The sequence below is a fragment of the Rana temporaria genome, chromosome 2 (assembly GCF_905171775.1).
Source record: "Rana temporaria chromosome 2, aRanTem1.1, whole genome shotgun sequence".
In the NCBI taxonomy this organism is placed as follows: domain Eukaryota; kingdom Metazoa; phylum Chordata; class Amphibia; order Anura; family Ranidae; genus Rana; species Rana temporaria.
The window spans coordinates 198623066-198640225 of NC_053490.1; the positions used below are offsets into that span (position 1 = coordinate 198623066).

Sequence of the window (17160 nt, forward strand, 5' to 3'; positions counted from 1 at the left end):
GATCCATTATTGTATCGTAAGCTATGATCAAATGCTTATTGTAATGTTTGATCCATAGTTTGCAGTGATCTATTGTTTATAGTAATGTATGTCCATTGTTTGTAGCGATCTACAGTATTATTGTTTATAGTAATGTATGATACATTGTTTGTAGCGATCTACAGTATTATTGTTTATAGTAATGTATGATACATTGTTTGCAGTGATCTATTATTGTTTATTGTAATGTATGATACATTGTTTGCAGTGATCTATTATTGTTTATAGTAATGTATGATACATTGTTTGCAGTGATCTATTATTGTTTGAAGTAATGTATGCTCCATTGTTTCTCACTTGATTACATGAATGAAATTGGGAAAACAATGCAGAATAGTTTTGGGGGAACAATCAGCCGATGTATACGTTGTGCTGGATATGTAAGCCTTTGGGACTCTTCCAGGGTCTGTCCCCGTGTTGCTCCTCGGAATTCTGTATCGGAGGAAAATGACCAATAGCGTGCGGTCCGGCGGTGATGGGGTTAAGCCGGGCGCTCAGGGATTGGTCGGGCTGGGTCTGGTTGTCTCCTCCGGTGGTTCCCGAATCAGGTAGAACTCACAGCATTGGGGGAGCCGAGCTCTTCCCAGCACGTCATTTCCTGAGCTGGAATTCGCTTCCTGGTAGAAGGTGCAGGACAGGCATTAGAGGAGGGAGGAAGGGGCTCCTCGGGTCCGTACACTGGAGGCTTTATACTGTATATAGGAAGTGCACTGTACATGTCTGACTCTGTGTGTCCCCACAGGTGTACCCGGAGCCGCGCACAGAGACCGAGTGCCTGGGAAACATCAGGGAGTTCCTCAAGGGCTGCAGCGCATTCAACTTGGAAGTGAGTCTGTCCTCTTCACTCTCTCTTCAATAAAAGTGACATAGGGATCAATGTTCATCGCATAGGGATCAATGTTTATCACATAAGGATCAATGTTTATCGCATAGGGATCAATGTTTATCACATAAGGATCAATGTTTATCGCATAAGGATCAATGTTTATCGCATAGGGATCAATGTTTATCACATAGGGATCAATGTTTATCGCATAGGGATCAATGTTTATCGCATAGGGATCAATGTTTATCGCATAGGGATCAATGTTTATCGCATAGGGATCAATGTTTATCGCATAGGGATCAATGTTTATCGCATAGGGATCAATGTTTATCGCATAGGGATCAATGTTTATCGCATAGGGATCAATGTTTATCGCATAGGGATCAATGTTTATCGCATAGGGATCAATGTTTATCGCATAGGGATCAATGTTTATCGCATAGGGATCAATGTTTATCGCATATAGGGACCAATGCTCGTCGCATATAGGGACCAATGCTCGTCACATATAGGGACTAAGGATGAGCTCTGGCGTGTTCGCATAGAACACATACAGAGCCCGCCAGGTAGTGTGCACGGCGCTGCGCTAATAACAGCCAGGGAGACATTTCACGATCCCTGCAGCCGAGCATCGGGACAATTTCTCCCTGGCTGTGATTAGCACAGCGCCGTGCACACTTCCCGGCGGGCTCTGCACGTGTTCGATGCAAACACGCCGGAGCTCATCCTTAATAGGGACCCATGCTCGTCACATATAGGGACCAATGCTCGTCACATATAGGGACGCATATAGGCACCAGTGCTCGTCGCATATAGGCACCAGTGCTCGTCGCATATAGGCACCAGTGCTCGTCGCATATAGGCACCAGTGCTCGTCGCATATAGGCACCAGTGCTCGTCGCATATAGGCACCAGTGCTCGTCGCATATAGGCACCAGTGCTCGTCGCATATAGGACCAATGTTCATCACTAAGGATGAGCTCCGGCGTGTTCGCAACCGCATGTGCAGAGCCCGCCAGGAAGTCGGTACTGCAGAGTGCTTATCACAAGCAGTGAGGTGTTTTCCCGATCTGCAGCTGCAGAGATCAGGAAATGTCTCACTGTCTGTGATTAGCGCTGTACAGTGCCGACTTTCTGGCGGGCTCTGCACATGCGGTTGCGAACACGCCGGGGCTCATCAATGTTCCTCACACAGGAGGGATCAATGTTCCTCACACATGGGTGCGCAACCTGTGGTCCTCCAGCTGCTGCAGAACTACAAATCCCATCGTGCCTCAGCTTTTGGAAGTCATGCATGTAACTGTCAGCTTTGCAATGCATCATGGGACTTGTAGTTCTGAAACCACTGGAGGGCCACAGGTTGAGCACCCATGCTGTAAGTGTAAAGGGTAGTGTTTTTTTGTCTTGGTCCTTCATTATAGCAGCGTTTCTTTACCTTTTCCCAGCTGTGACACCTCTACAGCAGGCATTTTTCAGCCAATGAATTTCAAATAGTTGGCAAACACGCTGGAATGCAGAAGTATGACAGGCTTCATTTTTAGAACTGTGCCACACCAAACCACATGGTATTGCTATACTATGCTTTTTGGTGGCCCAGAATGCTGAATGCATATAGGGGGCGCGTTGGGAATTAATGTTACTCACGTATATCTCCAGAGTTAAATGTTAATTTCCTGTACTGCAAGTGGTTTGAAGCCGCTCTTAAAAGTATGCAAAATCTCCCCAGGTACCCCAGACTAAAATGTCAAATACTTCAATGTTACTTATCAATGGCAAGCCTGCCTAAGACAATGCACACAACTGCCTTGAGGAACTAAACTTCGCATCAGAGGTCAACCCCCCCCTCTCTTCCGCATCAGAGGTCAACCCCCCCTCTCTTCCGCATCAGAGGTCAACCCCCCCTCTCTTCCGCATCAGAGGTCAACCCCCCCTCTCTTCCGCATCAGAGGTCAACCCCCCCTCTCTTCCGCATCAGAGGTCAACCCCCCCTCTCTTCCGCATCAGAGGTCAACCCCCCCCTCTCTTCCGCATCAGAGGTCAACCCCCCCTCTCTTCCGCATCAGAGGTCAACCCCCCCCCCCTCTCTTCCGTATCAGAGGTCAACCCCCCCCTCTCTTCCGCATCAGAGGTCAACCCCCCCCCCTCTCTTCCGCATCAGAGGTCAACCCTCCCCCCCTCTCTTCCGCATCAGAGGTCAACCCTCCCCCCCTCTCTTCCGCATCAGAGGTCAACCCTCCCCCCCTCTCTTCCGCATCAGAGGTCAACCCTCCCCCCCTCTCTTCCGCATCAGAGGTCAACCCTCCCCCCCTCTCTTCCGCATCAGAGGTCAACCCCCCTCTCCTCTGCATCAGAGGTGGTGTCCCGTCCCCCCCGTCTCCTCTGCATCAGAGGTGGTGTCCCCCCCCCCCCCCCCCCGTCTCCTCAATGTGTAATGTTTGTGGCATATGATGAAATAGTAGTAATTGTTGTGGTACACTGCCTGTGGACTACTTTGAAGTTTGAGTAATCTGGCCGCTGCCTTTCACAACTGTGTGTGTACCTGCCTGTATACACTGTTTTTACCCTGCAAGCTTTTATAATAAAAACGGTATTGCACTATCTCCATTTTTGTGGCTCATTGCGGTGGAGCCGTTTTTTAATTTTCCTAGATTGGATGATTGGAACATATATTTCTTATGAAAGGAGTCATCTGCATTTGGATCCATTGGGAATTGATTTTATCTGGGAGAAATTGTGAGCGCATTTTGATTGTCACTTTGGTTGAAGCACTTTATTATGTACGCTGCACTTTCTGAGAGCACGGTGGTTGGGGTATAAATCTGGAACACAGAATTTTCATTGCCAGTTCTACATTTGCATTTTTTTCTGGACTTTTTTTATTTATTATTAATTGGTGTTTATATGGACATTATTTTACACTTGCTGCGCCCTTATGTACCATTTTCTTCACAGATTATTAGTCACCCACACATTTTTGGAGCTGCACTTGTATTTTTATATATTTTTTCACTTTTATTTTTGTTGGCGCCGTTTTTCATTTTTTTCATATGCACAGATATGGTACTCATTGGAAGTTATGGGGTAAGACTTGTCATGCGACTTTGCAGTCCCAAGTCACAGGACAAGTTGCACAAGTTTAAAAGGAGCTTTATTGTGAATGATGGAGGGAAGGGGGTGCACTTTGTGGGTACATAGAATTAAAGGGATTTAGGGGTTCAGATATCTGATATGCAGGTATTCTTGCTGCCCCTTGAAAGACGGATCATGGCAGATCACTTTTTAGTGGACTTTTGATGGGCAGTGAGGAGGCGGATATATCACCATCTCACTGCCTGTTTTGGGCCATTGACCCACTGTGCTGCAGCCATGTGCATTCCACGCAGTTGCAGCCTTGCCCTGTTATGTTATGTTTTGCCATGGCCATAAAACAAAGCATTGCAGCCATTACATGTCTATAGTGCTGAGCACCTGCATCTCCTTGTTCAGGGGGGTGGTAAAAACGTGGCTCAACTGCTTGCTTTTACTACCCATGGAAATAAACCCTAAGGCCTTGTTTAGACTCGCGGTCGGTGGAGGTGGAAAAAATGTGTTTTTACTGCGCTACTAAAATTATCCTCTGTAGTGTTGAACTGACAGGCAGTACTGTCCGCTGAATGTAACCAGTGCAAGTGAATGGGGTTGAGCTTCAGGTGCCCGGCAACCACGTGCAGTGCATGTGGTTTTGGCCCAGTGGTGCAGGATTTTAGGGGGTTAAAAAATGTCAGTGAGGGGGTGACCTAATGTCTCCTCACTGCCTGTCAAATGCCCTCCAATCTAGTGTGAGCCACTCTTCAGAGGGTTTTTGCGCAGCAAATTTAGGCCAGACCATTAATTCCAATGGGTTGTGCTTTGTGATAAAAACGCACAAAAGTGCATGACTTTTTTTTAATTCTTAAGCATCGAAACGCATGGTAGCTTGTTACCTGTTAACAAAGGCGTGTGGGAGTGCCGTTAAGAATGAATTGCTCCATCGCACACCTGCAAAGGTGCAATGCCCAAATATGAACCTAATCTAAGAGAAGGAGGCGGTTATGGGGGTCTGAGGAAGAAAGGGGAGGTCTGGGACTGAGTTATCCCCCTCATTCTCTTTGTACTCACAGATTACTCAGATTAACAATGTACCTGAAGCTTGAAGGCCGCTTCTCCTTGTTTCGCTCTGCGGTCATGTGATATGTTTGCACACCGAGACGCTGGCTCTCTGAAGCCCTCTGGAGGTGAAAGCCGAATATTCCTTCCAGCCGCAATGCCTGCTGTTCCTTCTGTCAGGAGTGACACTGCAGTCAATTATGTCAGTGAGGAGCCCATAAGTTCTGGCCCAGCATATAGCTTATAACTTATGCTGGCCATACACTCCACGAAAAATCGTCCGAAAGAACTTTCGAAAAACGAAAGTTCTTTCGTGAGTGCAAACGATAGTGCCATCATGTAATGGGCGATAAATCGTTCAGTGGACATAAAAAAAAAAAAAAAAAAAAATGGTTCGTTTTTTTTACATATACCTAGTGCAGAAAGTTCGGACGGGAAACACATTAACCTTCCGATTTATCGTTCGTTCGGCAGAAAATTTCCAAACTTGTCCTTAGTTTTTTCGGCTCAAAAACGTCCAAACGATTTTTCGATTTTGTGCCCATTAACTGTCCGAAAAACGAAAGATCTTTCTTTACGACCGATTTTCGGCCAAATTTTCGTATAGTGTACGGCCAGCATAAGATACTGTTTCTTGTACTGTACCTCAAGAAAAAGGTTTTGCTGGCAAATCAAAAGTCTCTTTTTTTTTATTTAAATTTTTTCTCACTTTCTAAACACAATAAAAGTGTCATGAGGTGATGTCGCCTAATCTTAGTGATTCTGTCACTGCTGTCACATGGCCCTTTAAGCGAAAATAAACTCTAAAACAAAAATGTATTAAATTGCAGCTATCCAGTTCTTAGATATGATGGATGCATTTGTTTTATTTTTATCAGGGCTTTTTTCATTTATTATCCAGCCAGTGAGTCAGGTTTATTTTTGTGTTCTGGTGTGCTTACATTTATTGTCAGAATTATTTTTTTGCTGAGCTAACTTTATGGGTTTCCAGTTGCATATAGCTTTGTTTAAAGCCCAACTCCCAGGCAGAATTATATTCACAGGTTTCCAGCAAGCAAACTTTGTAGTGCAGGGATCTGAGACCAGTGGTGTTTGCAGCAGTTACTTTGACAGGTTTGCTCAATGAGAACTCTTCATGGTAATACTACCCCCAATTCCAAAAAAGTTGGGACTCTGTGTACAATCTATGCCTGTGATCTTCTGGCTCTGTCAAGGCATGGAGATACAATTGGGAAGCCCAAGTCCGGGCAAAAAAAACTGCATGGTCCAGCAGTGAACTATTCCTGGTCTGTGGAGCCTGCTCTTGGCTTGATGACTCTAGTAACAGTCAACAATTTAGGATCGCTGGAGCGCGGAGGTGTTGGACCAGTCTTATGCTGGGAGGATTAGGTAAGTAAATATTCTTTCTCCTCTCTCCTAGACAAAAACAAGATCAGAAGCGATCTTATGCGAGCGATTGGCACGATTTAACTTTGAGAGATGGCAGCCTCCCATTGCCGCGTACACACGATCATTTTTCGGCATGAAAAAAACGTTTTTAAAACATTTCATTTAAAATGATTGTGTGTGGGCTTCACATCATTTTTCGGGTTCTGAAAAACTAACATTTATTTTTACGAACATGCTGCATTTTTTAACGACGTTTTAAACAATGTCGTTTTTCGGGTTGTAAAAAATGATTGTGTGTGGGCTAAAATGACGTTAAAAACCTGCGCATGCTCAGAAGCAAGTTATGAGACAGGAGCGCTCGTTCTGGTAAAACTACCGTTCATAATGGAGCAAGCACATTCATCACGCTGTAACAGACAGAAAAGCGCAAATTGTCTTTTACTAACACGGAATCAGCTAAAGCAGCCCCAAGGGTGGCGTCATCCGCATGGAACTTCCCCTTTATAGTGCCGTCGTATGTGTTGTACTTCACCGCGCTTTGCTAGAGCATTTTTTAATGCAACGTCGTTTTATATATGAAGTTGGAAAAATGTTGTTTTTTCTACATGCTTAAAACGTCTTTATTTTCATCGCGAAAAATGATCGTGTGTACGCGGCATTAGAAGGTTAATATAGACCAAAGAGATGAGCAGGAAAGAAGTGAGTAGCGATGGCTATATTCTGATTTTCGTGTGCCACATCCCCAGAATTTTGCTGAACAATCAGGAGTTTTCCCCAAAGTGGAACTTTTTAAAACACACTTTTGAAACGACATACATCAATGTCAATCTCAAAGATAAAATATATATAGTTTATAAAAATGTACATTTAAAATACGGCATCAATTTTAACTGGTCAATGACTACCCTCAATAATGTGTGTGATGCATAATGTCTTCTGTCACCCGATACGTTTCAGAGAGAACAAATCTCTTTCGGGTGGAGACGGGATCACTTTTAGTCGAACAGTGGGAAACAAAGCATTGCTGTACACAATTATAATGCATGCATTGGTTCTTGGTCCTGCCCGATTGCTCAAAATGCAATGTATAGAAGGGGAAAAAGTCACAGTGGGCACTGGGGCCAAAGCTGCCAGTCCTGTGAGGTTTAAGCTGTACCACTTGAGGTAGGGATTCTCTGTGTGAGTATCAGGAGTGATGTTAACGCATCAGAAGCGCCCCAAAGGTGTCTAAGTATTATTGTCTCTTCTAGCAGCCATTGTCTGGAACTACCAGCCAACATAATCAAGCTTTTTTCTATCTGGGCAGAAACAATAATACTTAGACACCTTGGGGGCACTCCTGATGTGTTAACATCGCTCCTGATACTCATACAGAGTATCCTTACCTTAGGTGGTACAGCTTAAACCTCACAGGACTGGCAGATTTGATCCCAGTGCCCACTGTGGCTTTATCTTTCCCCCTTAGCATGTTGGGCAATTGGCAGGACCAACAACTGATGCATGTTTTTTAATGGTGTACAACAATACTTTGTTTTCCACTGTTTAGCTGACTAAAAGTGATTCCATCTCCAACTCTGATGAAGGAGATTTATTTTCTCTGAAATGTGTCGGGTGACAGAAGACATTGTGCATTCTCACACATTATACAGGACAGTCATTGACCAGTTAAAATGCATGCTGTATTTTCTATGTAACGTTTTATGAATTTTATGTAAATAAAATAATTATTTATTATATAATATAAAAAATATATATTTTTTTTTAAATTGACATTGACATATGTTATTTTAAAGTGCCATTTAGCCTAGGATCACATCGATGCGATTTGACATGTCAAATCTGCGTCTGTTTCCGGCAATGGCGCTATCCGAATCGATGCACAGATTCCCAAAAGTAGTTTCTGTACTACTTTTGGGGTGTAATTTGGGTATGAAATTTCAATCCTGCTGTCATTGTGAACCTAGGCTTAAAGTCCTACTTTGGGAAAAAAAAAAACCTTGTTTTGTTTAAAGCTATGAGAAGCTGCAAAGCATGTTGGGAATTCAGAAGGTTGTGGAAAGAGATGGCCAGCAGAGAGCCATCAAGTGGAACATAAAAGGACATATTTCAAGTAGGCTTGTATTGGATTGTCAAAAAGGCTTATTTTTTGTATTGCAATTACAATGCTGATGTTTTAAAATGAAAGTGTATGCTATGACTGAGGATTTCCTTGACACAAAAGTCAGATTATCTATAGCTAAAAGTAGATAGAACAGTGGATGGGGAGTCTAATTTAAACATAAGGTTGGTAATGGTATTTTTGAAATGGTTGTGAAAAATATTTTTTGTCTTTTCAGTTCATTGGGAAGAAAAGTGAGGTCTGGGATTAGTCTACCTTTTAATAGGCAAGCGAACATATTCAATTCCATTAGGAGTTTAGAAGGTGAGGTAGAAAGTCTGGGCTGGCTGCCAACTTTAGGGCGATGAACAAAATATGTAAGTGCAGCGCAATGAAAGTCCATATAAAAATAACTGAAGATGACACCCAGTGATACAGCGAAAACTCTTCAAACGAAAGTGATGTAACCTCCACCAACAAGAGAAATGCTTCCTTACCAGATGGGATGGACAATTTGCATTAACAACTGGTCAAAACAGCTTGGTCTCAGCATAGGAGAGAAGATGCGGATGTATCCAGCAGAGTGGTAAGTAATCCGATCAGATATGAAAAAACAACAGAAAACACGATCTCAGTGTAGACTGTTTGTATTTCATTCCAAGGGTAAAAAGGTTCACCATACAGCAAAAATCCTGGACTGAACAATAGGCACAGGGAAATCCACTGGAGGACTACCGTCTGGTATAGCGAATGAGATTAAAACCATAAAAAAGCATGGCATGTAGCCGTGGTGTACAGCCGCAAACGGCAATGGAAAGGACGTGGGTGACGTCACGCGGGGGAGGAGCTTTGTGACGTCAACCGCGTCCTTTCCATTGCCGTTTGCGGCTGTACACCACGGCTACATGCCATGCTTTTTTATAGTTTTAATCTCATTCGCTATACCAGACGGTAGTCCTCTAGTGGATTTCCCTGTGCCTATTGCCCAGTCCAGGATTTTTGCTGTATGGTGAACCTTTTTACCCTTGGAATGAAATACAAACAGTCTACACTGAGATCGTGTTTTCTGTTGTTTTTTCATATCTGATTGGATTACTTACCACTCTGCTGGATACATCCACATCTTCTCTCCTATGCTGAGACCAAGCTGTTTTGACCAGTTGGTAATGCTAATGGCCCATCCCATCTGATCGGATTACTTACCACTCTGCTGGATCCATCCGCGTCTTCTCTCCTATGCTAAGACCAAGCAGTTTTGACCAGTTAACGCAAATGGTCCATCCCATCTGGTAAGGAAGCATTTCTCTTGTTGGTGGAGGTTACATCACTTTCGTTTGAAGAGTTTTCGCTGTATCACTGGGTGTCATCTTCAGTTGTTTTTATATGGACTTTTATTGCACTGCACTTACATATTTTTTTTATTTGCTACATTTGAAGTTGTGATTACCTTTTTTTGTGTTCAGCTTGCAATATTTTTAGTTTAATTGTATTATTTGTGCGCTGGTTGTTGCTTTTTTTGTTAACTTTAGGGCGATAACCAACATTTAGGTTCCTTTAAAGCGGAGTTCTGGCCACAATTTCACTTTTTAAATATAAATACCCCTGTAATACACAAGCTTAATGTATTCTAGTAAAGTTAGTCTGTAAACTAAGGTCCGTTTTGTTAGGTTGTTACAGCATTTAGGCACTTTATAAAATAGAAATTGACTGGGGCCATCTTAAGTGTGGGCATCATGAAGCCAGACTGTATGACTTCCTGGATTTCAGCCTTGCAGATCTTGCACATGCTCAGTGCTGCACAAGCAATGTAATAGTTTTCAGATCAGGTTTCAGCACCTGTACTGTCCAAGTCACATGATTCTTCGAGACTGGGGAGTGCACAGACTCCTGGAAAGTTACACCCACTACATTCCCAGGAGTCTGTGCGGTGAAGCTTAAGCACCTAGGTGCAGGAAGAGGGAAGATTAACTATTCTGCCTAGCAACAACACTTTGAAGGCATCTAAAAAAAAGGACTAATGACATTTTTTTAAAACTACTGATGTAATGTTATATTTATGGGTGGAACTCCACTTTAAGCTAGTGCATTGTTGGTTCACTTACCCTTTCCTTCGATTTCCCTTCTTTTTTTTCTTTTTCTGAATTTCTCACTTCCTGTTTCCCCTCCGTAAGCTTTCCCCCATCATCCGTGGGGGTTAGTCAGCCATAACAGCTTACTGAGGAGGAACAGGAAGTGAGAAATTCAGACAAAGAAAAAAAAAACATTTAGAAGGGAAATTGAAGGAAAAGGTAAGTGAACCAACAATGCACTAGCTTAAAGGAACCTATTTAGAAAATAAAAAACAAACCTTTACATCCCCTTTAAAGCTGGCCATAGATAGTTTTGCCATTCACGTAAACCTAGTGGATGGAGGAATCCCCACCCAGACAATGTGATCTGACAGTGGGACGCTCTGCTGTCAAAATACACTGCTCAGCAGCTGCTCATCGAGTTGAATAGGGACAACCACACACGGAAGATCATTTGGCTGGTTCCTGCTGAATTTTGATCCATCTATGGCAAGCTTTTCTGTAATAATGAATGTTTACTTATGACAGAATAAACCTAGAAAGATTAGACTTTCATCATTTCACTGTACAGACGTATTTTTGTGTCTGGAAAGCCCTAGTGGGGCAGGGTTGAAGTATTCTTTTAACCTTGGGCTTGTGATTACTTAACTATGTTTTTGGTTGCATACTTTAGTTAATGGTTAATTTACAACAAAAAATCTGCGTTGTTAAAATGAATGCGTTTTTAAATGTAATCACAGCAAATGACTGTATTTGACCTGCTTTACCTTCAACACAAAAGCATTTTAGTGGGACATGCTGCATCCAGGGAGAGGTGCATGCTGGGCGATTTTTTTTTTTTTTTTGGCACATTAATGATCAGAGACTCCTGGGAAATGAGTGTCATCATTTCCCAGGAGGCAATGGGGTCATGGGACAGGAAGTTGAACCACCTAGGACCAGGAACCAGGCAGATTATGAATACTGCCTAGTAACAGCCAGATAGAAGTGAGTAAAACTTTTTTTTTAATTATTTTTTATTAAAGGCAAGCTGTTAATAGTTAATTTTTAGGGTGGAACTCCGCTTTAATTTGTGTTTCAAATACAGAAACATGCATTATTGCACAAGCTCTTACCCATACTGGGAGGACAAAGGGGAGAAGGGAGGGAACCATGAAGGCCACCCCACAGGGCAAGAGTTGCAAATGGAGAACCAACAGCGGGATTAAATTTGATAGCGTAGACTTTATTGTACAAAATTACCAAAAAATTCAACAAAAAAAAAAAAACGGATATTTGGAGGGGCGGGGCATTGTGCCTGCCAACTATCAAATTGAATTCCGTTGTTGGTTCTCCATTTGCACCTCTTGCCCTGTGGGGTAGCCTTCAATTTTTCCCTCTCTTCTTCCTTTTGTCCTCCCACCTGGTTTTATGTAAAACCTATAGTTGTGGAGGTACCCCGTCCATTGGGACGAATCGGTTAAGCTAACATAGTGACTTACATGTTGGTATGAGATCCATCTTTAATGCCTTACCCACACATGGCCCAATAACCTGAACAGAGGTTTTCACTGGATATTTGGGTCCATTCACATCTATGCAAGAGCTCATTCAGTTCAAAGAGGTGCATGACCCTTTTTTTAAAACTGCACTGTACTAAATTGCATAGCCTGCATTAGCAAGGTGCTTGGGGGTGACATTAACAATTTTTGGCACAGCTGTACGCTGTGCAAAAGGGATGCCTTTTTGTGCATTGATTTTTTTTTTTTCACCCATTCCCACACCGCACAAATGTGAACCTAGCAGTGGTGTTGCGTCCATAAGGGCGCACAAGCGCCCCCTCTCTCCAGCCGCCCCCTATGGATACATTCATGTATAGCATGAACGCAATACCGTAACATTTGACACTGCTATATGCAGATTAGAGGGTTAAGGTTAATATGGCAGTATGTTTGGCATTTGAATAAGGCACAGAGAGACTTGATAGAGTAACAAAGACCTTGCTGTGTCTAGCAGTTCAAATTAAGAAAATAAGTTAAAGAATGAATGGAAAGTTATACCATGATAACATTTACAGGTATGTTAAGGTATATGCTTTGTCTTGTTATATTTATCCTGAGGTATAAGGTAGTATTGGCAGTAATTCTTAAAGTGTATGTAAACACAAACCATGAACTTCTTAGTTACACCCTTTTGAACTGTTAAAGGATATGTTAAAGTTTTAAAAACAAATAAATGCACATCTTTTTTGCAAGTAGAACTAAATGTAAGTTTTATTAATATTATTTTGTTATTAAGAGTCTGTAAAGCATTGCATGCACAATCAGCAGATCATGAGTGCAATCTCAGGCTCTTTCATACGGTCAGTTTAGCTGTTTCTGAATGACAAGAAACATCAACGAACTACCTAGAGCGCTCATCCGCACCCTGGTAGTCCGTTGAGAGCTACAATGCGTCCGTTGCAATGACTGATGGTAATTGTAGTTATCCCATTCACAGAACTTTGTAAATTAATGATAAAGCCAGGTGGGTGGAGTCCCCTTATTTATTTTGACACAATTTGGGGGGGGGGCACTTGGGCGGCAAATTGTGTTATGACAGCTGAACCTTTTCTTTAGGTATAACACTATTGGAAGTTTTTGTTTTTACAAGAAATCTTGTAAGCTGATAACTTCCTGTACTCTCTCTAGACCGCATAACACCTCCTTCCTATGTTAGAGGTGAGGGCATGTGTTCTTTAGTCTTGTCCTACTTGATAACTCTGCTCCTCCATAGATGCAGTGCAGTTAGGCCCCTTTCACATTGAGGAGTTTTTCAGGCGGTACAGCGCTAAAAATAGCGCTGCTATCGCGCCTGAAAAACTCCTTCACTGCAGACTCAATGTGAAAGCCCGAGGGCTTTCACACTGAGGCGATGCGCGGGAGACAAAAAAATCTCCTGTCAGCAGCATCTTTGGAGCGGTGAGAGGAGCGGCATGTATACCGCTCCTTCACCGCTCCTTCCCATTGAAAACAATGGGAAACCGCAGCAATACCGCCCGCAATGCGCCTCTATAGAGGCGCATTGCGGGCGGTATTAACTCTTTATCGGCCGCTAGCGGGGGTTAATACCGCACCGCTAGCGGCTGATACCCGCGGCAATTCTGGCGGTATAGCGCCGCTATTTTTAGCGGCGTTATACCGCCACCGCAGCTCCTGCCCCAGTCTGAAAGGGGCCTTAGTGAGGCCGGGTTCATACCTATGCGAATTTGTTGCGGCTTAAACCGCATCCAATTCGCAGAACATTTTTAAATTCATTGTTTTCAATGAGGCTGGTTCACATATGTGCAATGCATTCGCACTGCTCATTGCCCAAAAAACATGTGCATTTTCTGGGCATTGTGGTGTGGCTCAGGTGCGAATTCAGGCCCGTTATCTTCTATGGGCACGCATTTGATTTGTACATGTGTTGTGTTCTGAACAGGAATCATGAGGGGGAACTCCACGCCAAATTTCAAATAAAAAAACGGCATTGGTTCCCCTCCATGAGCATACCAGGCCCTTAGCTCTCCGGTGCTTTCTTTCTTCTGCCGGGCACCACTGCATTCTTCTTGCAGCTCATTTACTAGGGGGGCCCGGTCTTCCTCGTCGCCTTCTTCCCTCTTCTCTTCTTGAGATGTTGACTCGACGCTCCGTCCCGCTGTAATGGCGGTTGCACGGTGCACAACGATTTATATAGGCATTGGCGTGGTCACCAGGTGATGCCACCCGGTCACCATGCCCCAGTATGACCTCACAGTCCCGGGGAATGATGGGACTGTGAGGTCTGTGGCGATATAAATCGTTGCGCACCGTGCAACTGGCATTACAGCGTGACAGAGCGTTGAGTCAACATCTCAAGAAGAGAAGAGGTAAGAAGGCGATGAGGAAGACCGGGTCCCGCTAGAAAAAGAGCTGCAAGAAGAAAGTGGTGGTGCCCAGCAGAAGAAAGAAAGCACCGTAGACCGGGAGGATAACCGGAGAGCGCGAAGAAGGCACTGGAGAGCGGGAGACGAGGCCGGAGTGTCGGAAGAGACCCTTGAAGTCACAAGAAGACCCCCGAAGTAGGAAGATGACCCCGGAGCTGACCAAAAAATTACTTTAAAAACCTGTGTAGTGTTTTTTATTTTATTTTTTTCCACCAGGGGAATAAGTAAGTGTACCATGTACCCCATACTCATTCACATAGGGTGGGGAATCGGGATCTGGGGGTCCCTTATTAAAGGGGGCTCCCGTATTCTGATAAGCCCCCCGCCTGCAGACCCCGACAACCAACGGCCAGGGTTGTCGGGAAGAGGTCCTGTATTCATCAAAGCACCCACCCTCCCATGTTGAGGGCATGTGGCCTGGTACAGCTCAGGAGGGGAGCGCTCGCTCGTCCCCATCCCCTTTGGGTTTGGGTGGGACCCCCACGCTGTTCTTTTGGCGTAGGGGGTTCCCGTTAAAATTTATACCAGACCTCAGGGCCTGGTGTGCTCATGGAGGGGAACCCATGCCGGTTTTTTATTTGAAATTTGGCGTGGAGTTCCCCCTCATGATAACAGCGGCAAGACTTCCCTTCTCTCTCCAAGGTCATCAAATCCTCAGCTAAAACTCAGTGGATCTGCTGAACAGCTGATTGAGAACTTGGCAAAGAGAACGGAGCTTAAAAACCTCAACGCACAAGTGTGAATCCGGCCTGAGTGTTACCATCCTAGGACAGAAAGTGTGTCACAGGCAAGGATTACCAGGTAAAAATTAAATAAAGCCTGATAAAAGAAAACAAATGCAGCCTCCACCACATTTAAGAACTAATATATACACACAGGGCCGATCCACCCTATAGGCTCAAGCCGCTTAGGGCTCCGCAAAGCTGCGGAGGGCCTCCCAAATTACTAGAGGCCCCGCCTGGTGAGACGTAATTTTCAGCCCCTCACCCCGCTTCTCAACTAACTCACTGGCTGCATGGCAGAAGAAGTAAGAAGTCGGCACCCCCCGCTTCTCACTTTAATGTAAGATGTAATTTTCCGACAGCAGAACACCCCCTCCCCCTGCTTCTCAACTTTAATCTTTAACCACCTGAGCCCCGGGCCATTGTCAAATGACGGCTACACGGTGGCTCTGAAAATCCAACAGGACGTCATATGACGTCCTGGATTCCTCCGGCCACTGGGGGGCACGCGAGCGCGCGGCGCGTCCCGAGATGCCGATGCGCGTGCCTGGTGGTCGCGATGTCCGCCAGGTACCCGCGATCGGTAATGACAGAGCAGGGACGTGGAGTTCTGTGTGTAAACACAGAGCTCCACGTCCTGTCAGGGGAGAGAGGAGACCGATCTGTTTACCTTGTACATAGGGACACAGCATCGGTCACCCCCCCTCCCCCCACAGTTAGAACACAATACAGGTACACATTTAACCCCTTCCTCACCCCCTAGTGTTAACTCCTTCAATGCCAGTCACATTTATACAGTAATTAGTGCATATTTATAGCACTGATCGCTGTATAAATGTGAATGGCGCCAAAAATGTGTCAAAAGTGTCTGATGTGTCCACCATAATGTCGCAGTCCCAATAAAAAAATTGCAGATCGGCGCCATTACTAGTAAAAAAATAAAAAATAATAATAATAATTCTGTCCCATATTGTGTAAGAGCTTATTGCGATTTTTTTTTTTTTTTTTTTTTTTTTTTTTTTTTACCAAAAATATGTAGAAGAATACGTATCGACCTAAACTGAGAAATTTTTTTTTTTTTTTTAAATTGGGCTATTTATTATAGCAACAAGTAAAAAATATAGATTTTTTTTTCAAAATTGTTGCTTTTTTTTGTTTATAGCGCAAAAAATAAAAACCGCAGAGGTAATCAAATACCACCAAAAGAAAGCTCTATTTGTGGGGAAAAAAAGGGCGCCAATTTTGTTTGGGAGCCACGTCGCATGACCGTGCAATTGTCAGTTAAAGCGACGCAGTGCCGAAAGCTGAAATTTCACCTGGGCAGGAGGGGGGTATATGTGCCCAGCAAGCAAGTGCTTAATGTGACAAGATACTGGCCCAACCCCCCCCCCCCCCTGCTTCTCAACTTTAATGTAACATGTCTTTTTCGGCAGCCCCCCCCCCCCCCCTTTCTCAACTTTAATGTGACAAGTTAATTTTGCTTAGGGCCCCAGGGAGGTCAGGATCGGCACTGTGTGTGTGTATGTGTATGTATATATGTATATATATGTGTATAGATATATAGATATCGAGAGAGAGAGAGAGAGAGAGCTTGTTACGGCCCCAAAACATAAATACAAAAATATCGGTTTAAAGAAAGCCCCAACCCAGGAACCCCCCCCCACCCAACCTGCCCTCTTCTCTCCGACCAACCATCATGTGTCATGACTCCCTTTGCCTATTGCCCTTCCTGCTCTATACCATCATGTCTGCAAATCTCTGTGACAGCTTATATTTTACCCAATCTTGCCATTTCAGTTTAAATCCCCCTTCTCCTTCCTCCCCCATAAACCTAAGCTCTTCTGTATAATATCATTTATCTAAGGCTTCTTTCACACTAGGGATTGTATGTCCGTTTTATAATATCCGTATTACACCTATTAACGGACGTTTATTAACGGATTTAATAACGGATACATACGGATAAA

At 43.9% G+C, this 17160-nt stretch overlaps 1 protein-coding gene across 2 annotated transcripts in view; it reads left to right on the plus strand.

Annotated features, from left to right (window-relative positions):
• ARHGEF7 (Rho guanine nucleotide exchange factor 7) overlaps positions 1 to 17160 on the plus strand; it is a 176444-nt gene that overhangs the window by 20282 nt on the left and 139002 nt on the right. For both annotated transcript variants that reach the window (XM_040336224.1, XM_040336225.1), the window contains exon 2: positions 782 to 865. In XM_040336224.1, coding sequence (XP_040192158.1) covers positions 782 to 865 — 84 coding nt within the window. The remainder of the gene's footprint in view (positions 1 to 781; positions 866 to 17160) is intronic.